The sequence below is a fragment of the Equus quagga genome, chromosome 21 (assembly GCF_021613505.1).
Source record: "Equus quagga isolate Etosha38 chromosome 21, UCLA_HA_Equagga_1.0, whole genome shotgun sequence".
NCBI lineage: Eukaryota > Metazoa > Chordata > Mammalia > Perissodactyla > Equidae > Equus > Equus quagga.
The window spans coordinates 37,082,643-37,105,425 of NC_060287.1; the positions used below are offsets into that span (position 1 = coordinate 37,082,643).

At 54.7% G+C, this 22,783-nt stretch overlaps 1 protein-coding gene across 1 annotated transcript in view; it reads left to right on the forward strand.

The window, feature by feature from the left end:
- The window catches only part of LOC124231407 (uromodulin-like 1), a 61,572-nt gene that overhangs the window by 33,346 nt on the left and 5,443 nt on the right, over nt 1-22,783 (forward strand). Inside the window, exons 10-20 of the mRNA XM_046648201.1 lie at nt 2,594-2,731; nt 3,779-4,348; nt 5,453-5,710; nt 7,699-7,811; nt 10,358-10,571; nt 11,357-11,494; nt 12,994-13,313; nt 17,404-17,549; nt 18,082-18,318; nt 18,583-18,742; nt 20,554-20,638. Coding sequence (XP_046504157.1) covers nt 2,594-2,731; nt 3,779-4,348; nt 5,453-5,710; nt 7,699-7,811; nt 10,358-10,571; nt 11,357-11,494; nt 12,994-13,313; nt 17,404-17,549; nt 18,082-18,318; nt 18,583-18,742; nt 20,554-20,638 — 2,379 coding nt within the window. The remainder of the gene's footprint in view (nt 1-2,593; nt 2,732-3,778; nt 4,349-5,452; nt 5,711-7,698; nt 7,812-10,357; nt 10,572-11,356; nt 11,495-12,993; nt 13,314-17,403; nt 17,550-18,081; nt 18,319-18,582; nt 18,743-20,553; nt 20,639-22,783) is intronic.

Genomic DNA, 22,783 nt, shown 5'->3' on the forward strand with positions numbered 1-22,783 from the left:
CCACCGTCCCCTTCCTCTCCTGCCCCCGCCTCCCTTCTTCCTTAAGATTTGCTCTCGGGAAGGACTGTCCTGCTCATTTGCTCTCCAGCGAGGATGACCGACTGGCCCTCCAGGCTGCCTCATCCATGGAGCCTCCGGGCATCAGTGGTCTGTGCGGACATCAGTCAAACCAGGCTCTGAGCACGGCACTGGTCTGTGGGAGGGGTCCTCTCGGGTCTACTGGCACCCCTGGGGTCACCACAGTGCCAGCTGGCAGCCGCCTCCTGCCATGCTTCAGGCCTAACCATGCTGCCCAAATTACTAGTCAGCCACATGCTGCCGACGGCATCACAGCCATGCTTGCCCTCTCTGTCCCCTCTGCAGGCGGTGGGAAAAGGGACGTGAGCAGAGGGAGCCTGGCCGTGGGACTGTCACCAACCACCTGGCCTGCTGGCCGGGCTAATACACTGCACTGGCTTTCATTTTTAGATTCAGTGTCACTGCCCTTTGTCCAGCTTCTGTCTGTGGTGCCGTTAGAAGCAGGTTCTCTGTGCCTGCCTTTCCCCTCCAGGGTGACTCTGCCACTGGCCTCTAGGAGAGGCCAGGGCTTCACTTCCGAAGGGCACCCCAGGCCCCACAGTCAGCTTGGGGCCTCCTGAGGAGGTGCCCCTTGCTGGGACCTGGCGGCCTGTTCTTGGGCCTCCCTGACTGGTTCCTAAGGCCAACTCAGGTGTGGGGCACCCGTGCCAGGAGTCACAGCTCTGCGGCACTGTCCCCCTCCTCTGGGAGGTGGGCGGCACACTTGTCCCAGCTGCAGGGCCAGCAGGAGCAGAGCGCAAGCAGTGTGCATGGGGCTCTGGCCTGCATCCTCGTCTGGCCAGCCCGGGAGGTGCGGAAGCCACCTGGCAGCCCTCGCTACTCGCAGACCTGCCTCCTCCCTCTGAACTGGAGACCCTCTGGCCCCAGGCTTTAATACAGTGTGTGCTGGGGGGAGCCAGGGCTAGGTGAGTCACTGCAAGTAAAAATAGCCACCAGGTGCTCAGCGTTTTGAACCCAGGTCTCAGCTGGGACCTCCCCTCTCCTCAGGGCCCTGCTGCCCGGTCAGCCTGGGCTCCATCCCGGCCTCCAGCCCCCCAGCACCCCTTCAGCTGCCTGCAGGCTGGAGGCGGGCAGGGCTCCTGGAAGATCTGGGGCCAGACCAGCAGGGCCCTGTCTGTGAAGGAGCCTCGCGCAGGGTGGGGGTGGAGGTGGGCCCAGGAAGTGGGGTGTAACTTGCATCAGCTGATCAGCCTGCTGGTCTGGGGGAGCTGCTCCTGCAAAGGGCACATGAAGCAAGACTGAAAACCACAAAACAAGCCTGGAGCCCTCGGCTACGGAGCTGTCTCTGCATGAAGCTGAACTTGGCCCTCATTTTGACTTACATCCCGGCCAAGTCCGGCTCCGCTGGCCCACAGGGCGTTGATCGGGCAGTTCCACCTGCAGCTCTGGGAGGCATAAGCTGCAGGACCTTGTGACCAAGCCTCGCAGCCCACCCCACTCGGGGAATCGAGCCCCCTTCTCGGCACCCCACCTTCCCCCCTAGCAGAGGCGAGTCTGTGCAGAGCCACCTGCTCCCCTGGGGTGGGGTGGGGCAGGTGGTGACCTGCAGAGCTTGGTCTGGGCTGGAGGATGGAGTTCTAGGGGCATGGGAACCCTGCCCCCACCCTAGCTCCTCCCAGCCTGAAATACAGCTCAAGACGTTTATACCTTAAGGTTTGTCATGCTTGCTGCGGGTAGCACTTTATTGATCAGTCATGTGTCATGATGCACGAGACGGTCAGATTTTTTTCTTGGAGGAGGTACAGGAGTGGGGGTGGCCGTCAGCAGGGGGACCAGGAGAGGGGAGAGGACAGGGCTGGAGAAAGAGAAAGGAGCAGTGTCCTGATGACTTTGGTTTCCAGTTTGGCCTGATGCTAGGCCTGGCTGCCCGCTGATTGGAAGTTGGGGGGCTGTATCGGGTGTGGGCGGGTGAGCAAGGACCAGGGTCTTGGGGAGATTCACAGGGGTGAGGGGCTTACAACACTCTTCTGGACTCGGGGAGGACGGGCTCAGGGGCCATTCCTGTCCGTGTCCGAACACCCGGACACTCAAAGAGGACTGTGAAAGTGCGTGTCGTACTTACCCCAACGCCTCCTGGCTCCGTTATTTTTCTTTGTTGAAAAGCTGAATATTTGGGGATGTTGGCACAGCAGAGATAAGGAAAGGCATCCTGATTTTGGGGTCTTGGAACAAAGAATAAACAGAGAGGAATATATTCACCCTTGTGTGTGCTAATACCCCCAAAAGGACCAACATTCCCTAATTTTGACCCCAAATCAGGCAGCCAATGGTGAAGGTCGGTGCAGGCAGGTCATAGCTTGTTTCCTTGGTTCAGCTAGAGGCTTCTGGCCTGAGCTGCGTGCAGGGCCTCCTCCGGGCTGCTGGACTTGGGGTACTTCTCTGACTCCTGGCCTCGACCTCCAGCCGGTCGCTGCAACATGGGCCAGGAAGCTGTCGGCTCTGGTGCTGCTCTGTGTGCCGAGCAGCCTCTGGCCGTTTTCTCACTGGCTTCTGCCCTGTCTCTCCCACCCGGCAGACTGGGACGAGTGTGCCGACAGCCTGGAGCACGACTGCTCGCCGGCCGCCCAGTGCATCAACCTCGAGGGCTCCTACACCTGCCGGTGCCGGACGGCCAGGGACGCCAACCCCTCCCGAGCAGGCCGGGCCTGTGAGGGTGCGTCCCCCCTCCCCCACCCCAACTCCGGGCGGCGCCTTCTCCCTGGGGACCTGGGGTGGGGCTGACTTCTCCATCAGCCATGATGGAGACTCTCTTAGGGGCCCATGAAAATGTTTTAATTTCTTTTAAAATCAAAAGAAAGAAATTAATAACAATGAGTATATAATAATGAATCCAGCCTTTACACGAGGGCAGTTTTAAAATACAAGTTTTCATTTTTTTATGGTTGAGGGGGTTCCCCATAAGTCAGGATGCAGCCCCAGGAGAGGGTCCCTTCCGCAGGTGGCCTGGAGCCCAAGAGTGTGGGAAATCCAGGAGAGAAGGCCTGATGTGGGGCCTCTGGGCCCCAGTCCTGGCACGTCTCTGGCCCAAGTTTTTGGGGGGCCAGTTCTGATCGGTTGGTTGGGGCTGCCTGGAGGGCTGAGCTGAGAAGCAGGAGGAGGTAATATACAGACTTCGAATCCTGTGACTGACTAGCGGTGTCCACCCTGAACGCACGGTGGGCCGTGGAGACACTCAGCCACCTGTTTTCATAACAGCTATGGCCTTTGGGCTGGAAGCAGCAGCAGAGAATTATTCCCGGGGGGACCTCTTCTCTTTAACCACATTGTCCTGCTTCCTGATGTCCACTCAGCTTCTCCTCTCCCATTCTTTTCCTTATTCATGCGATGTCCAGCAGGCTGATGATAGCGACCAGCACCAAGCCCCATACTGAGCTCAAATTTGGGGAAATTGCCCCGTTTTCCCCATTAATGCCCTGGTTCTGCAGCCCCCGAGGTAGAGCCCCACTCTCGGGGTCCAGCATCCTCATTTATCTGATGGAGAGGGCCCGCCTCGCCCCGCCCCCACCCTGCCCCCCGCGAGTGTGCCTGGGGGACTGCCAACCTGGGCCCGGCTAAACATTCATATTCACCCACAGAGACCGCCCGGATCGCTACTTGGGGGCCACCTGGGGGGGCTCTTGCTTGTGGGTGGCACCTGGTGGGCTTTGCTCAGGCAATTCTGGACCAGACGCCCCATCTGAGAGTGGACGTGTCTCTGCAGGTGACGTGGTGAGCCCCACGGGAGGCGTGCTGTCTCCAGCGACAGGGGTAACAGCCCCAGCTCTTGGCACAGAAACAACAGCACTTGGTCTGGAGACCCCCACCTTGTCACCCAGCCCCAGGCACCCATGGGGCACCCCTGCAGTGAGCCAGGCCCAGACTCCAGGGACCCCACCCAGAAGAGCGGGCAGCAGTGTGGTCGAGCAGGACAGGAACAGCACAGGGCAAGGCATGGAGGAGGTGTCCAGTGTGTCCACCGGCCTGGGGAAGGGCCAGTGGACAGCCAGCAGGGCTCCCGGGCCAACACACACCTCCCTTCTGGGGGCCACGGACAGCCTGCGGGACCCCTCTGGGTGGTTATGGAGAAACTCCACCATGGAGTCGTCCTTCTGGGCCACTCCTATCGAGGGTCCCACGGGACATGTTGTGTGGGACACCAGCCTCTCCACTCGGGACACATCACCAGCACCTCTGGACCCCACGCAGCCACAGAACTCGAACCCTGGACCCTCTGGATCCCCAGACCTGCCCTTGGCTCCCAGCCCCACGTCTCTGAAGACCCCGGCCTGTGGTGAGTGCCTGGAATGGGGCATCTTGGGGGACGTGTGTCCTGAGGCCCGAGAACACTGGGAGCCACATGGTCCGTGTGAGGTCCAGGAGTCAAAGGCTCATACGGTTGTTGAGTCAAAGGCCTTTTAGACACACTTGGGCGGATTTCTCATTTCATGGCTGGACAAACCCGGGCGCAGAGCAGCTCTGTTGGCGGCCGGCTTCAGGTCTTGTTAGGACGAGAACTAGTCCCTGTGCTTTCTCTCCAGTCCTATCTTCCCCTCCTTCCTGAGCATCTCTGCCTGCCAACAGCTGGAGCAGGAAGTCGGGTACCGGGAGGGGCCTTTGGGGTGCACACATTACATGGAGGTCTGGGGCACATCCCCCAGCACTGTTGGGCACCCTAGCATTTCTGCACCACTCCAGCAGTGTAGTACCCCCAGCCTGGGCAGGCCCCAAGCCCGAGCCCTGCCCCCCAGCAGTTCCACATCACATAATACGCATAGGGGTTTACCTATTGCCAAAGTCCCTGGGTGACGCCTCGGGAGACAGGTGGCAGTCCTGTGCAGGAAACGGGCCTGGCCGTGCGGCTCCCACAGAGGGAGGCCACACCAGCATCTCTGAGAGCTGGCCCAACCCTGGATTGCATGCAAATCAAATGAGCTGTCAAATGCAGCTCCATCGATGCATTTGCTCTGCTGGACGGTGCAGCTTCCAAGACTAAAGTCTTAAGGCCACGTGAGCCCGGGGTCACCTGTAACAACAGCTCTGTAGCCAGGAATGGCCACCCGTGCTGACCTTTCGGGGAGTCCACACAGAACCTGTTCAAAGGGCCTTCATTTCAGGAAGTCCAAGGACCTCAGGGGCAGAACAAAAACTAAACCAGAAGGGCCAGGGTTGCTGTCCAGGGACCAGGGCTCAGGAGGGCCGTCCAGGGACCCCATACTCATGTGTGCTGCTTACAGCAAGGGGACTTTGTAGGACTTCCCTGGGCTGGCGTCTCCTGAGGATGTGTCGTGTCCCCCCGTGGTGTATTTGATTTTAGCATTTGGTGAGGCTTCTCCTGCTCTCTCGCCTCGGAGCAGCTTGATTGATTTTAATCTTAGCATTTATGTCCACTTTCCAGTTCCCATCCCCATTAGAGGGGTCACGGTCTCCAACGTGACCAGCACCGGCTTCCATCTGGCGTGGGCGGCAGATCTTGCCCTGCACCCCCCTTTCCAGCTCACCCTGACTTCCACGCGGAGCCCCACAGTGCACCTGGAGACCCGCGACGCAAGTCTGACGCTGTCGGGGCTGGAGCCCGGCGTCTTGCACCTGGTCGAGATTGTGGCCAAAGCATGTGAGACAGAAAGTGCCAGAGCTCGCCTCAAAGTGAGGACAGGTAAAGGGTTTAACGCTTACCATGGTTTGTTCTTAAATGGAAGAAAAAGTAGAAAGAAGATTGTTTGGTGGGTTAAGTTTAAAGAGCCGGGTGTACTTGCAGGCGCTGGGTTTTTCATCTTCTTCTCCGTGTAGGAATGCCTGGCTCTCTCCGTTCCATACTTGGCTGGCACACAGAGGCCGGACAGGATGGGGCTCATTGCAGGGAAAGGTGTTGGGCAGACCGTGGGCAAAGAGGCAGTGGGGCCAAGTGCTTCAGACTCTGCCCAGAGGGGCTGCAGACACTCGCTCACCTGTGTCCCCGTGGGCACACGGCAGGGAAAGGTGTGTGTGTGCTGGCCCACGGGGCGTCATCCATGCCCTCTGATTGTTCTCACTCTCGGTGAACCCGTGTTTGGCTCCAGGGAGGTCCACAATAGACAGCCGGACAGTCGGACAGTCAGATGCCGATGTGTGAATGGCCCCTAGGGCCTGGGGCCACAGAGAAAAAGGGATGACGATAGAACTGAGGATTCAAACGCAGACCTCAGTGAGGTGGAGCAGACCCTCGTCGACACTCACATCGTCAGATAAAATTCCCCTTCCCTCCGCACTAGCACTTGTCAGCCGGATGTTTTCCTGGATGTCTAACTGACCCGCACAGCCAGGGGTGGACCTGAGGTTGCAGATAAGTCCTCAGATCTCGGGCAGCTGTGCAAGAGCTGATAGCGGTGGTCCCCAAGCTGGGGTGCACGCCCCTTGGCGGATGCCTTTTAGGGTGGCCGTCAGAAAAGTGTACAACTTCTGTTTACATACTTTAAAGTAGTGATGAGCTGGAGACTGGGAAATTAGGGAGGAGATGGCATGCGATGATGCTACCGTGCAAGTTCATGGCGAGCTAGAGAAAGGGAGGCGGCTGTCGGCTGGTCGGCCCTGAGTCTGAGAGCCGGTGCTGGGCTTTTGGCGTCAGTCTGGCCTCTGAAGGCCTCACCCACTCCTGGAGGGAGGAGCTGCCTGTGGGCTTGTGACCTCATGTCCCAGGGGGCTCCTCTTCTCCTCTCACCTGTGCCCCCATCCTGCTCCTGACAGCTTTGAGATCGGGCTGCATGCTCCAGTTGTTGGGAGTCTGGACCGATGGCCTTGAGGCAGCAAGAGCAATGATCTCGAGGACACGGGTTTGGGGTCCATCCAGGCATGCATAGTGGGACGGCCTCGTGGTTTGTCTTGCACCTCGGCAACAAGCTCCTGGGAGCAGGACCCTCAGTCCCCAAGAGGACAACCTTGTCCTTCTCTTTCCCTTGTTGCCTAGAATGCCAGCAGGTGGCAGGTGTTTCACAACCATCTGGTGAAGGACCTAGGGAGATCTGAGATGGCTGCCGTGCTGGAAGCCCCAATGTGGCCGGGTGATATTCCTGGACCACATTCTTGCACCATGTGCTCCCGGAAGCCCTAAAACATGGAGGGGAAAGATTCAGATGGAACAGACTGGTGCAAAAGCAGGGACTTCCCTTGACCCGTGGAGAGGCCGGGCTGTCGGGGAAGAAGAACCAAGTGTATCAGGGCTTCTGGACACTGTCATGGGCCGTGGGCTCCAAGAGAGGCACAGTGACCCTGTGTCCTGGTTTCACTGGGAAAGCCTCGTGTTCACCTGCGGCCCTGGAAGATTAACGAGTACCACCTCCTTTAACTCTCAAAGTTGTCCCAGCTTGCTGGCAGTTACCGGGACACCCTGGGCACAGACAATGGCACAGGGAGGGGTGGAGAGGTGCAGGCACTGAGCTGGTTCCATGGTCTCCGGAAAGTTCTCGCTCTGTGCCCAGGCTGTGTCCTGGCATCCTCTGGAGTCGGTGGGCTGTGTGTGCTGGGTGCTGCTCCTTCCTTTTGGAGTGCACGTCAGCCTCGGGGTGATGTTATTGCTGGTCGACGTGAACACACTGCTATTAAGATAGAGATGGTCGTCTGTCACCTGGTACATTCCCATTCCCAGCATGTTCGTTCTCCATCCCGCAGCGGCCCAGAAACTCAGCGGGACGGTCAGGATAGCCAATGTGGAGTATGTGGAATCCTTCCGCAACGTAAGCAGCCGGGAGTATCAAGACTTCCTGGAGCTCTTCTTCAGGACGGTAAGTGATGAACTCAGTCCTCGTTTCCTTCTGGGATGTGAAGGAGGGAGGAGGGGAGTATCCTCGTCGCAGCCAACAGGGACTTTGCCCTGAAGATGCTATGGGCTCCTCATTGCTGAGGAAGCCGAGCCTTCCAGCTCTGGCATCGTGCCTGTGTGTGCCCGGATCTGCCATCAGATAGACACACCGGTCGGTGGGAGGCATGTCTTCTCTGTGGCATCCTTGCTTCAGGCTGTTTCCAGTTCAGTGAAACTTTTTTATCGATATGGGACCCTGTGGAGCAGAAAGCCCCTCAGCTGCCTTAAAAAGAAAACTTTAACAAAAAATTGAGATCTATTTCACATACGGCAAAACTCACGCTTTTAAAGTGCACAATTCAGTTGTTTAGACTGTATTCGCAAAATTGGGCAACTGTAACCACCATTTAATTCTAGAACATTTTCATCGCCTCAAAAAGCAACCCCTTACCCATTAGTAGTCGCTCTCTATTCCTCCACCCCCGGCAGCCCCTGGTGACCTCTAATGTGCTTTCTGTCTCCATGGATTTGCCCGTTCTGGAGATTTCATAGAAGTGAAATCCTACAGTATGCAGCTTTCTGTGTCTGGCTCATTTCACTGAGCATAATGTCTTCAAGGTTCATCCAGCTTGTAGCACGTGTCAGTACCTCATTCCTTTTGACGGCTCGATAATAGTCCACTGTGTTGATAGGTCACATTTTGTTTATCCATTTATTCATCGATAGGCATTTGGATTGCTTCCACCTTTTGGCTATTGTGAATAATGCTGCTAGGATCCCAGCCTCAAAAAATTATTTTTCCTATTCTTTCCTGTGCTTCCCTCTGCCATCCCATTAGCATTCTTTGGGATGGTATATTGTTATGATTTAGCAAGGGCGTCAATATCAATATTCTTTTTGATGAAGGTTATATTACCCTTTGACGAATGGAGAATGAACTTGTCGTAATTGAGTGATCTTGTTTGCATAGTGGATATATCATACATTTTAGCTTTTTTTCCTTATTCTGGGAGTTTAAGACACAGGATAGAGAGAGTTTGGCAGTGCCACCTAGAGGTGGAGTGATAACGATCTGTTCAACCCTATCAGCATTGCTCATGTACGAAACCGACCATGCTGCCTCCAGGGACTGTCCCACTGGGGCTCCTCGGGATCTGGGCTCCTGCCTTATTTATTCTGGGGTCCCGGGCTCCCCACCCAGTGCGTGGATTCAAGAGTTGTTGGTGGTTTGATTGACGTGTGTATCACCATCTTCTTTAGGTGAAACGTTAACCATCATATTAAGCAATCAGTCCACATAGCTGTAGTGGCCACATGAGGCAGCTCCATTTCCACCCCAAGTTTCCTGATTAATCTTTCCTCTTCAAACATTTTCCTCTTTTGCCTCTTTTTGGGGACAGTTTTTGTTTGTTTGTTTGCCTAGAATTCAGAACAGCAAATAATTATGCAATCTATCACATGCGTAGGAATGTAAGACAAACTTGGGGCGGTAGAGGGTTAATGTGGCACCTTGTTCCTTGTCGCTCCCTACCGAGGAGCCCGGCGCTTTGCTTTGTGGTTGGTTTGAAATGCAACCCAAAGTGACTTTAATACAAGACTGTGGTGGATCCCTCTCTGGAAGTGCCAGAGAGAACCAGAGCCAGAGAGAAAGGCAGAAAGAAAGGACCCAACTGTTAAAATGGCAATGATGTCAGCCATGTGACGGCAGGCAGCTCGGGGGTCTCTGGGCGTCTGCGGCCTCTGATGGGTACCAAGAGATTGGGTCCTATTGGCTGTCCCAAAGCAGGGAAGTGAAGCCGTGAGCCTGTGCCTTGGGCCACCACACTTCACGCAGTTCAGATGAGGATGAGGTTTTCTCCGTGAGAGCAACCCCTGGAGACACACTTTTCCATAGGAGATTTGCGTTATATGGACTTAAAGCTCATTATAAGATGGAATGTCTTTCCAGGCATTTTGGCCATGATAAGCCAGAATAGAAGAACATGACGTGCAATACAGGATTCTGTCCAAAGTGATAGGATGAGAAACAAGACATTTATAGGCAGGAATTTCCTGTCCCACTGGGATGCTCATGGGGAAGCAGTTTTCAGAAAGGCGGGGAGGGAGAATGCAGAGGAAAGTTCTGCAGTATCAGGAGCAGAAGGATTGTTCTAGAAAAAATGAAGCAGAGGAGGTGGTGTCCCTCTCCATGACCACTCGTTCAGCCCCCGCCCTCCTGGGCTCTGAGCTGAGTGTGGCAGATTGTAAATGCTGTTATGAGCCCCCTACCAAGTTATAAGCCCCCAGCCCCATACAGACAGGCTGGTTCACAGGGGAACTGGGTTCTCAGATCTCAGAGCCCACGGGCATTTGCAGGGGCTGGGGGACTCGGCAGATGGGAACGGGCCCAGAGCTGACCCGTGGCTTTGACCTTTTTGCCCAGGCCAGCCTTGTTGCTGGCAGGAATCCCGGCGGAGCCCCCTTAGGGCACTGATCCCCTGTTTCCTCTCTCAGCGGCCGGCTCCTCTCATGTGCTCGGTTTCTCTAAAGGTGCGGAGCTCCTTGCCGGCCACCATGCGCAGGCACCTGGACTCTGGTGGGGTGCAGGTGGAAGTGACCAGCATCACCAATGGCAGCGTCGTGGTGGAGTTCAATCTGCTGCTCCTCGCAGACGTGGACGTCCGGGAGGTGTCTGCTGCGTTCCTCACCGCCTTTCAGAACGCCTCTGTGCTGGAGGTGGTCAGAGGGGACACCTTCATATGGGGTAGGCGGGGGCCCAGCCCCGAGGGAGACTCACGGTGTTTCAGGACGAGAGGCAGCCAGAACTCAGCTCCTGCCTTCCGTCTCCTTCCATGTGCCTCCTCCTAAGGGCTGCCCCTGCGGGGGATGAAATTGTGGAACAGAGGAGACCCTCATCTCTCTTGTCGCTGCTATGGGTTTTTCAAGGTTTATAGGATGAAAACATCTTCTAGTGAAGCTGCAAGATTCCCAGGGGTGCTCCTCCGTTTTCTGAGGCCGTGTCCCACCCCGCCCCTCCTCTGCTGCCTGTTTCGATGGTTTGGGGACAGATATGTTCCTCTCTGCAGCCAGACTTCCTCTCAAGCTCAGTTTCCAAGGAGATCCCGGTACAAATAATTGACAAAGAGAGAGAAAAGGCAATTTAGACTGTTTTCTCCTATTGTCTGAGTCAGCTCAGGCTGCCATAACTGAACACTGTAGCCTAGGGGGGTTCAGCAACAGACATTTAGCTCTCTCTGTTCTGGAGGCTGAAGTCTGAGATCAAGGTGCTAGCCAACTCGGTTTCTGGTGAGGGCCTCCTCCATGTGGACACCAGCTTCACCCTGTCCCGTCCGTTGGGACGCTGTGCTGCCTCCTGAGCTCTCCAGTGCTGCCAGTCTCTGTTGTCATTCGATGATTTTCAGCTCTGCCTCCCCGGACTCTTCCCCACAGGCTGTCCGCCGACAGCCGCGCGCTGCGCCTCTGTTCCCCAGAGCCCACAGCCTGTAGCCCACAGCGACCTTCTCCCTTTCTGTTCTCCATGTTGTGCAGATTACGATGAGTGTGACGCGGGGGAGGACGACTGTGTACCGGGCACGTCCTGTCGCAACACCCTCGGGTCTTTCACCTGCAGCTGCTCGGGAGGTGCTCCCGACTTCCCTGTGGAATATTCTGGAAGACCTTGTGAAGGTAATCTTCTCCTAGGCCCTTTTCTGGAATACTGTTCTTTTAAGGACGTTCATTCACAAAGTGTTTCATGAGGTCAGCATATTTTTATGTCCTGGGTTTCCTAATGTGTGTGTGTGCACTTGTATGTGTGTGCATATGTGTGTATGTGCATACATGCTCAAGTGTGTGCTCGTGTGTGCATGTCCCTTCACATTCTTCCACGGGTCTCCAGCCTTCTGGTGGGGCCTCGTATCTCCAAGTGCATCTTCCAATGCCCAAGATGAGAAAACACCCAGCTGTGCACTCTCAGATGCCAAAAGACAGGCTTAGAGAACATGCAGCCCGTGTGACAGGCAACAAGGGGGAAACGTTTCTACACGGCCCCTCTTGCCTCTCAGCACTTTCCCGTTCAGTGGGCCCTTAGTGGATTCAGCATTGACCCTGAGATGACCCTGCCAGCGAGGGATCTTCGGTCAAGTGGAGGGAAACAGACGTTCATGCCAGTAAACACAGTGTCACAGGACGAGGAATGGAATGTGCTCTGCCGAGGCGGAAGCAGGAGGCCCAGAGGACACCGTGTTGTCTCAGCCCTGTGAATGTGGTCAGGGAGGGCCTCCTGGAAGAGGAGCCTTGGAACTGGTCTTAAAGGACAGCTGAGACAGAACGGTGCAGAGGGGCCTGCGGTGGGGCAGGGTGTGGGGTGGGTGTCACAGCAAGAATAGAGTTGTAGAAGGCAGGCACAGTCCAGGTGTGCAGTCTCGGCTGGCTGCAGAGTGGGGGCCTGGAGGAGATAGTGGGGGAGAGCGGGAGGCAGGCCGCCATGAGAGGCGGGTGAGGCCGGTTGCGAAGTCTGTGCATGCCACAGGAGGGATGTGGATAGGCTGCATCCTGGAGTGGGAGAGCCGGGGGAGGAGGCAGGGCCTGGGTGAGCCCACCTCGAGAGAACAGAAGGCGGATGCCATGTTGGGGGGTGATGGAGCTGGGCTGTAGAGCGGAGGCCGAGGTAGGGGGCTGAGACAGGCCCGGGGTCTGCTTCGTGCAGACTGGGGAGCGAGCCCTGGGAGACGGGCAGCGGTTGTACAGAGCCTCCTTGTTCCTTGAGAGGTTGAACTGAGCCTGCTCTAGGGGCAGCAGGCAGCGGGAGCGGGAGCTGGGACTCAAGGCTCCTGAGAGGACACACCACTGGCCCATCTCAGAGAACAGACTCAGGACCCCAGGGTAGACTTGTCTCAAGTCCATGGCTGCACACACCCGGTGTCGGCCTGGGAGAGGCTGGGAGGGCAGAGGCCTCTGTGTCCCCCAGCCCATGGGGGCCCACGACGAGCCGAGCCAGGCCAGCTGCCTGGGCCTGCAGGAAGGTGCGGCCCATGTGTGTGCATGGCTGTGGTTTGAATGTGTGACCCAGGTGTGTGCTCCTGCACGGTGCACAGCTGTTCTCATCCGCTCCTGGCCCCCTGGCCCTCTCATGGCGGTCCCTAAACACAGACCCACCTCTGCCTTTGTCTCCTCGTACCTTGCAGATGACCCTCCTGGCAACACCACCCAGGTCCCCGGCCCAGAGCAGCCCCCCACCCCAGCAGGAACTGGGGCAGCCTCTGTGCCTGGCGCCAGCGTGAGCCCCCAGGGCCTGCCCCAGCGGCTGAACCTGACTGGAGCCGTCAGGGTGCTCTGCGAGATCGAGAAGGTGGCCATCGCCGTCCAGAGGCGCTTCCTGCAGCAGGAGTCCATCCCAGAGTCGTCCCTGTACCTAGGACACCCGTCCTGCAACGTGAGCGACGGCAACAGCACGCACGTGCTCCTCGTGGCCGGGTGGAGCGAGTGCGGGACCGTCGTGCAGAGCGTAAGGCCGGGCTGCCAGGTCTGGACGCGCACGGGGCGCCGGGCGGCATAGAGCTGTCAGGATCTCCACATGGGAGGGTCCACCTCTGGCCCAGGGGATCAGGGAAGACTCTAAATGGGGGACCCAGCAAAGGGGTCAGGATAGAGCCGCGTTCTCACTGTGGACCAGGCTGCACCCTGGAACAAGGAGGGAGCTGCGAGCCCCGCCCTGCAGGGATTCTGGTGCAAAGGGCCTGGGGTAGGTCTCAGAGTTGGGGTCTCAAAACTCCTCTCAGTGACTCTGTGTACACGCAGGATGAGAGTCAGTGGGAGAGGTGAAGGGGCAGGAAAGCCCGGAGCCCGTGTGCAGCGGTGAGTGTGTGCGTGTGAATGTGTGTATGAATGGGGGTGTGTGTGTGTGTGTGAATCTGTGTGTGTGAATGGTTGTGTGTGTGTGTGAGTGCGCATGCACATTGGTGGGGAAGTGCGGTGGCATTATGGGAAGTACCCGGCCAGAGGGATCGTGGTCCTCTCAAAAACTCTCTTCATTCCAGGGTCTTTCCTCTGTGGCACGGAGGGAAGGCCAGTCAGGGGAATGACTGTCCCGGCCTGCAGGCATTCACATCCCACGTGCAGAGAGGGGCTCTGGCACTTTCCCCGACTCCCAGCCCACCTTGAGCATCTCCAGTTTGCAGCATCCCCCCATGGGGTGGGCTGAGCCAGCTCCAAGTCCTGCTTCTTCACTGGTTGTCTCTAGTCACAGTTACTGCTCCCATATCCCCTTTCCTCCCTGCTCCCCACACTCGGCCCATGGAGCCCCAGGCTCTGTTTTCAGGGCCATGCTAGACAGACAGGCAGCAGGAGAGAAAACCAGCACCTTCCATAAGTTCCGCCAGCACTGGCACTGGGAGAGGTCGTCCCCTGGGGAAATAGGAAGGGCAGTTGGGTTCACCAGGAAGGACTTATTGGTTCTCTGTGCGGGAGGGGGCCTTCTTTCTGGAAGGACCATGAGTGTAGCCAGGGGACATGTGGCAGTGGCCGGATTAGGGAGAGCAGAAAGCCAGGGGGAGGAGTTACAAGGTAGAGGGTGTCTGAGTGGGTCTGGCTGGGTGGGGCAGTGTGGCCCCGGGTGGGGGGGGGGGGTGGCAGGAAAGGGGGGGGGCCCGTGTGGGGGGGGGGGGGGGGGGGGGGGTTTCAGCAGAAGGCCTGGCCGTGGACTGGGGCAGGGAGGCTGTCCTCATCAGGGGAGCTGTGCCACTGGCAGGGACTCAGGGGCCTGGACCTCCACCCCTGTGGTCCTCAGGTCCAAGTTAGCGGGCCGCAGCGCTCCTAGGACCTAAATGAAAGATGCTAAGAATGAGACGGCTGCTCCTGGCCGCGGTGCTCAGGCGTGGTCAGCCAGGCTGTTCCCGAGGGTGAGTCAGCGTCTCCTACGGGGCCGGCGAGGGAACCCAGAGACAAGGCTGCAGACGTCAGCTCTCTCACTTTGTTTTTCTGAGCTCGACAAACACCTGGTTTAGCAATTAAATTCAGTGGGGTTCAGAGCGAGTTCAGAGCAAAGGGTAACTCGTCTCTTCTGAGTCATCCAAGCCCTAGAGTCCACGGGATCCCTTAGGGTTTTTGACACTTGTCAGAAACTAAGATTCCCCTCAAGACTTATTTATACAAATACAACAGATTACGTACAGGTGGCAGGTTCTGCCCCTCTCTCTTTCTTTTTTGTTAAGTAGCTTACATTTTATTGACCTCCTGGTTTTTTTAAAAAAGTTATATTTAGGGTCACACCTCTAGTATATAAATTTAAGGTCACACCTCTGCACATAGTTTGATATACTAGATAGAGATGGTGCAGAGTATGCTAAGAGCAGATACAAACTAGTCCACACCCCAAAATATTCACAGGGGTACAGAGTCATCTCATAAATATAAGTATAAAATTCTTGTGAAAGTAGGAGGGGACTGCGTAGCTTTTCTGAGACAATTTTCAAAGTGACTCAAGGCACAGAATGGACACCATTGTGAACACACACGTTCTAGACTCTGTGCCTCGAAGACGGCTCATCAGCGATCTGGCTTCATGCCTGTTATGAAACTTCAGGCACCGAATGAGATTCTGCTTCTTAGCCAAAAAAACCCACAGGACCTGCAAGCATCGTGTAGATAATTACTCCAAAATATGGACATACAAATACGAGCCCTTTACTTTAAGAAGCAAACACAGAAGAGAGGTGTAAATTCAAAAGCGTGGAAATGCTTCCATTTTGGATAATTCAGTTAAGAATCTACACAAGTTTGTTCCCAGAAGCTAATGCTAAGGAAAATGAATTCTAAAAATTAACATGCTTTCAATTGTTCAAATTTCACTATTTATATGAGAACCTAGAGAGACCAATGATGTCCAGTAGCTAAAGACTCTGTGATATAGTGCACTTTACCAGCGTTTGTCCAGGTCTGTTTAATACACGCACAAGGAAGATACGCTCACTCCATAACATCTCATAGAGAAGCAAGGAAAGAGTCGATACGGAAGCTGCAGAAGGGGACAGAGGTTTCAGAATGTCCTTCTCAGGGACTTCCCCTTCAGCGTCATCAGAAAGCAGGCACTTCTCACACCCCCGAAGCTTTGCCCTGCGTGTGGCGTTTTGTTCTCAAACCCGCTAATGTCAATGCCTGTTTGGCCACTGGCGTCCTCGTTTCCATTAGATCCATGGGTCCCGTGAGTATCGTTAGTCTCGGAAATTCTATTTTAGGCCAACGCTGTACTGGCAGCTTTATGCAGATCGGACACTTTGTCGCATAGTTCATAAGCTGCTATGCTCTTTCGTCCTCTAAGAAGTCCAATAGCGTCTCCTTTTTTTGTTATGGTTCAGAACTTTACTCGGCTGTGTATTTCCACCCACTCTAACTGACCCTTCTTCGTTGGCGTAATTTTCCTCTTATTCGATGGTCTGGCTTACCTATTTCACACCAATTCCCCTTCTCTAGCTCTAAACTGCTGAGGTCGGGATTATAACGGAAGAGGCGCAGTGCCCGCTGCCAATTGTAACGCCACTGTGCATCACAACCACAGCGTCCGTATTTGCCCCCAGCGGGCCCTTCGCTCTGTTCTGGTGACAATTTAGGAGATGTCAGTAAAAGGGTGTTAATCTTGGCAAGTCCACCACTGTGACAGTCACACTCCAGGCCCCCAGCCCCCAAAACGCTTCAAACGCATAGTGATGACTTCAGAGCTTTTGTCGAACAAACGGCTTTATTTGGCTTCAGTGTGATGACGGCAATTTTCACAGAAATTTTTATCTTCCCCTACAGCCCTCTCCACTGAAGCAAGTCTCGAAATTGCCCATCTCAGGGTCTTCATCTCTTTTTCTGAGTAGGACTCCCTCCTACTCGGGAAAGTCCATCTTCCTGTTCTGGGACACTGCTGTCTGACAACCCTCCCTTCTTTCTGCTGGACTTTCACATTCTGAGCAACGGGTCCCTAATCCCCGCTGACCTGGGAGTCAGTTCCCCACAGCTCAGAACCAATCTACTCCACACCTCTCTACGGGCTTAACTCCATGAACGTTGACGGGCCCGACACAGTTCCCTGGAGCCCCAGGTCCGCCACCTTAGTTGTGTTTGCGCTGTCACGCTCCCCAAGTCCTGTTCAAGAGCACATCCCTTTTCTTGAGGTTGTCCTCTGGATCCTTGGCGTGTTGCTACTTTCCCCAGACCACAGAATTTAGAAAGAATGTGGGGCTGCTTAGTTGCAGACTTTAACCAATTCATTTTCACTCTTGACTTCTTTGGTGAGAGAGGGTCCTGCACAGTCACGTTCAGAAACGCACTGGGGATTATCAGGGGAGAAGCTGATCCATTAATTTGGGTATCGGCTGATGGAGTTAGTCTCTGGTTCTCCCCTGATGAAGAGAAGAAGAAATGGGCTGAAGCAGGTGTCAGGACTTGGTTCTCTTTGGCAATTTGTGTTAGGGAAAAATTGCCAGGGTTTTTATGTTTTGGGGGATAAGCTTTAGAAAAGAACCCCCACCCCCCGCACCCAGAGCTGTGGTCCACAGCTGTGTCGGGGGGCCTGCTGCAGCCTGGGAGCTCACTCACACCCCATTTGTGTTCAGAACATGACGAATACGGTGGTGAGGACCACGCTGAGGAACGACCTGTCCCCAGAGGGCATCATCCACCACCTGAAGATCCTGAGCCCCATCCACTGTGCCTTCCAGAATGACCTCTTGACCTCATCAGGCTACACCCCAGAGTGGGGGTGAGTGAGAAGCCTCTCTCCATCTCTCCAGCTCGGGTTCCTCTCTAGAACCTTCACTCTGGGGGTTCTTTAGGGTTTCGATCACTCAAGGACACTTTCGAGAGACTGAATATACAAATTGACAAGGACTCAATTAACAACCGCCAATATCCCTAATTTTCACCCCTGCTTCTAATTTAGGACCAACCAGAAAAAGCCAGCTGTGCTCCCTAACCAATCACGCAGGACACCCCGCTTCTAGTGAGCCGCCGGGGGTGTCCCCATGGCGACGCCTCCATCAGGGTGCACCTGAGCCTCCCTTTTCCACTGTGAAGATGCCCCCTCCCCTGCCCGCCTTTGAGTCCCCACCAAGCGCACAAGCGACAGGGCTGCCCCCCACTACAGCCAGCTGGGAGTAAACAGCTCTGCCCTTTCTCCCGTGGGGCAGGGGGTCTTCCTTTATTTCCACACTGCCTTGGAGTTGCTTTGAGGGGAGGAACAGGAACACGAGGGGTCACAGAAGCAACCTCCCTGCACCCCGCTCCTCTTGCAGGGTTTACACCATCATCGAGGACCTCCACGGAGCTGGAAACTTTGTCACCGAAATGCAATTGTTCATCGGAGACTCTCCGATCCCTCAAAATTATAGCGTGTCTGCCAGCGACGACGTCAAGATCGAAGTGGGGCTCTACAAACAGAAGAGCGACCTCAAGGTGGTCCTGACCGAGTGCTGGGCCACGCCGTCCAGCAACGCCAGGGACCCCATCATGTTTGGCTTCATCAACAACAGGTAAGGGCTCTGCTGGGCGCTGGGCACTGCTGTTCCCCTTGCTGGGCAGCCTGCTCTGGGCTTCTGACTCGCAGACCCACATGGATGTGGACCTGGGGTTCAGGTAACACCCCCAGGGGACTCTCCTTTTGGGAATGGGAGAGCTGGCCTCCTTGCCTCCCAAGGAGCTCCGTGTGCTGTCAGATATATTGTAAGGAAACTCATTGGGGAAGAAGGATGGGAGGCCGGTTTACAGCTGGTGAGCCCCCTTCCCTCTCTTCCCAGCTGCCCCATCCCCAATACGCACACGGACGTGATCGAGAACGGGAACTCCACAAAGGCCCAGTTTAAGCTGAAAATCTTCTCCTTCGTTAACAACGCCATTGTCTATCTGCACTGCAAGCTGCGCATTTGCATGGAGTCCCCTGGAACCACGTGCAAAATAGTAGGTGTTTGGTGTTCAAAATAGTAGGTGTTTGGTGTTCTAAACTTCGATCTGGGTTCACGTTCCTTGTCGCTAAGAGGGCGGTTGCTCCTTTATCAGAAGCCCGCAGCTTGGGCCGCTCGGGGGCCCAGTCTCTGGGAGGAGGCACTGGCCCTGCAGACTTGGTCCCTAAAAGACGTGGAATGAGGTTTTGACAGCAGACAGCCCCTGAGCAGAGGACGGATATAGTCGGATGGCTGACCTAAGTCCTTCTTGAGGCTGTCCCGTCCACTGGCCGTCACATGGCCTTGCCATGATGCTCAAGAGGTGATTTAACGCATATTTAGGTGGAAGAATGTTACCTTAATTTAATATTATGTTTTAGCAACATTGATGGAACACTGCTGAATCCCGGCCACTGTGATATTTAACAAAGCTTTTTTTCTTTCCCGTGTTCGTCGTTCATCGTGGGATCGTGAATAATTTTGCATTCTCATTTCCTTGAATTTGAAACGTGCTTTGCAGTCCTGAGGTTTGAAAGCTGTTCTTCAAACCATGGACAAGTATGTGAAGTGACTGTCGTCACATGTTGTCTGTGGCCGAGGACGCTGGCGAGAGCTCTGCTGGCCTCTGGTTCCTACGGCACATTTCTCTCTCCTTTCGGGGATGGGCTTTTCCTGTCCTGCCAGACTCCTCGGTTTTCCTGGTGACCAGCCTCTGAGTGTCAGTAGGACAAGCAAAGGAGAGGAGGCCCCCCGACCGCCGATTTTGTTGATGTCACTTTTTCTCAAAGAGTAGGTCTTCTGGAACAACGGGACAAAAGGACCACAGACTCCCAGTGACTGCCGGCTAAGTGTGCACGTGGACCTGAACCTGGTCCCATGGGACCCTCAGAAATGCTAGGAGGGTTAACAGCCACAAGAAACTCTGCATGGAGCTGCCAGGCCCCGATTCCTTGCAACATGGCTTTGCGTGTTTCTTTCCACGTTCCTTTAGGAGGGGTATCGTATGGTTTCCCGGGGCTGCTGTAACAAAGGGCCACGGACCAGGTGGCTTACACAACAGGAGTTTATTCTCTCAGTTCTGGAGACTGGAAGTCCAAGATCAGGGTGTCGGCAGAGTTGGCCCCTTCTGAGAGCTGGGAGGGAGAATCTGCTCCAGGCCCCTCTCCTCGGCTCATAGATGGCCATCTTCTCCCTATGTGTCCTCACATCATCTTCCCTCTGCGCATGTCTGCGTCTGTGTTCAAATGTCCCCTTTGTAAAGGACACAGTCCTACTGGATTAGAACCCACCCTAATGACCTCATCTTAACTCGATCATCTGCAATGACCCTATCTCCAGAGAAGGTCACATCCATAGGGCCTTCACCATCTTTTTGGTGGGACAGAATTAACCCAGAGCAGGTATGTAGGAAGCAGATTCCATCATGTCCCTGAACCTTTCTGTAAAGCAAAGGGGTTGAAAGGAGCAAACGGCAGCAGTGGGCTGTGGAGAACGCAGGTGACTCTGAGCTGTGCCTGAGATGTGACCCCTGAATGGCCACGGGGCCAGAGCCAGCAGCTAGAGATGGCTCAAGGGGCTGCCACATCTCACTGCTCTTGTGAACCTCACTTCCTGCAACCCTCCTGCCGCCCGGCCCTCCCTCCGCCTCCTGGGCCGTCCCGCCTGCGCAGAGCCCTGTGGTCCTGCCCCTCCAGCCCTCCTTCTCCCCCCGTCGGAGCTCATGCAAGTGGATAACTCGTAGGACTCAGAATAGCATCCCTGATAGGAGCGAATTTCTCATAAAGATTGTCCAACTAATGTGAAGTTTCTCTCCTTTCAAAACAACAGACTTGCAACGATTTTCGGTCGCTGAGAAGCGCTGAGTCATCTGGGACACACCTGATGTCCTGGGGACCCCTCATTCGTACTACAGGTGAGTTGGTGACGTGATTTAGACAACTAAGGAAGAGATGCAACCAATTCCATTTTGCCAGCATGTGAACCCAGAAGCCACACAGAACCCTAAGGAGTTTCCTACGAGACTCGTAGGAGTAGAAATATTGTTAGTTAACACTCGTTGAGAGCCCCGACTTTCCAGCATTGCATTAGGTTTTTGACACACAGAATGTGATTTGCTGCTCCCAGCAGCCCTATGAAGTAGGACCTGTGGTCATCCCCGTGTTGCACATGAAAAGGCCGAGGCTTCAGCAAGTCAGCACATGTTTAAATAACTCAATATCTGGGCTGCGTCATATGAAGCCAGTCAAGGTTCCTGACACTGGATAAACACCTTGAGTGGGTTGTTACGAGGAAGGAAGTCAGGCCCTAGCCAGGTCAAATACCGTATGTGCATGCGTGTGCATGTGTGGGCCAGCGTGCATGCATGCGCCAGCGTGCACACACACGAGAAAGCAGTTTTATTCTGGGCTCGGCTAAATGAGCAAATGCAAAAAATGGTGTTGCTGTTCTCGCTCAGTATTAAACTTCCATCACCCAATTACGCTTCATGTATTTTCAAAGCTCGCTATCAATTTTCCGGGAAAACATCTGATTTTCTTTGAAATCTATCCAATTGTTTTGGTAAAAACAATGGTTTGGGGAAATTGTGTCTTCTGGGTATTAAGACAGAAAGTGCTAGCTGTACCCCAATATCTGTCTTCCTCTCCTTCCGTCGTGATAGAACCCCCAGTTTTGAGCTGGCACCTGGCCGCTGGGAGTAAAAACTAATTCCCAACAAACCTGGCAGCTAAGTGTGGCCGTATGAGTAAGTTCCGGCCAACGAGATGCAAATGAGAATGTCAAGGAGCAACTTTGTAAGCAGTGCCCTCCTTAAAGGCATCTGGTGCCCATCCTCTGCCCGTTTCTTCTTTGTCATTTTCCCCGTCCTGCTGTCTGACGTGCAGGGGAGATGGCTGCAGCCTGCCGCCATCTTGGGCCTTGAGGACCGTGGTCCAGGAGCTGGAAGGAGCCCAATTCCGAGGACGCAGTGGAGCAAAGCTGCCGGGCCAGGCCCGGGCTCTGACTGCCACTCTTTATGCCACAAAGAAAGACACTCCCATTTTCTTTGTCACTGCTATTTTGTGTTTTTCTCTTTCTTGTAGCTAAACCTAATCCTAGTTGATTTTCCTTTTTTGGATGTTTTTCTTCCTACCTTTGATGGCCCTCTGTATTTTCCTGTACAAGAACTTCTGGGTTTGGGATGCGGGCTATGAGCTGGGATGTGGGTGCTGATCAGGACTGGGGAAGGAAGCTGGGAAGCAGGAGTGTGGAGGGCTCCTTGGCCACTGATTTTCAACTGCCGGTTCTCATCCAAACGTTTGGGAATTTAAAAAGTCACAGGTCCCAGGCCATGCCACGCCTACCGACTCAGAGTCTCTGGAGCTGGGTTCTAGGTGCTGGTGTGGGCACTGGTCCTCAGGAGACTGCTGGCCTCAGTCCTAGGACAACACGCTTTCCCTGCCACCTCCATTTTTCTTAAATTGCTGAGGAGAACTTGACCTGGGGCCCTAATATGAAATAGAATAGATGTGAATTGCATTCTCATTTATAGAAATGGAACCTTCTATTTGTTCATAGATATTAGAGATAATGTCAAACCAGAGTGGAAGAAGCACTGGACTCGGAATTAGGACACCTGAGTTTGAATGTAGGATCTCATCCTTATAAGCTGTGTGGTCTTGGAAAAATTTACTGACTCTTCTGAGCCCTATCCATCCATCCATCCACCATTCCTCCATACATCCACTCATCTCTCCATTCTTCCACCCCGCTACCCATCCATCCATCCATCCATCCACACAGCCATCATTCCTCCATCCACCCACTCATCCGTCCATCCACCCACCCACTCACTTATTCATTATTTCATCTGTCTACGATGTCAAGCACTCTGCTTTTTCTCTGCAACATGGGAGTTATAACAACTGCCCTGCATACCTTACAAGGTTGTCATGAATGTCCAATGAGTTTACAGTAAACGAAAATCCTTGCGAGGCTAAGATTTGTGATGCTGGAACTAGGCTGCCTACATTCAAAACCTGGTTCTGACTTTGGGTCTGCTACATTGTGCCTCATTTCC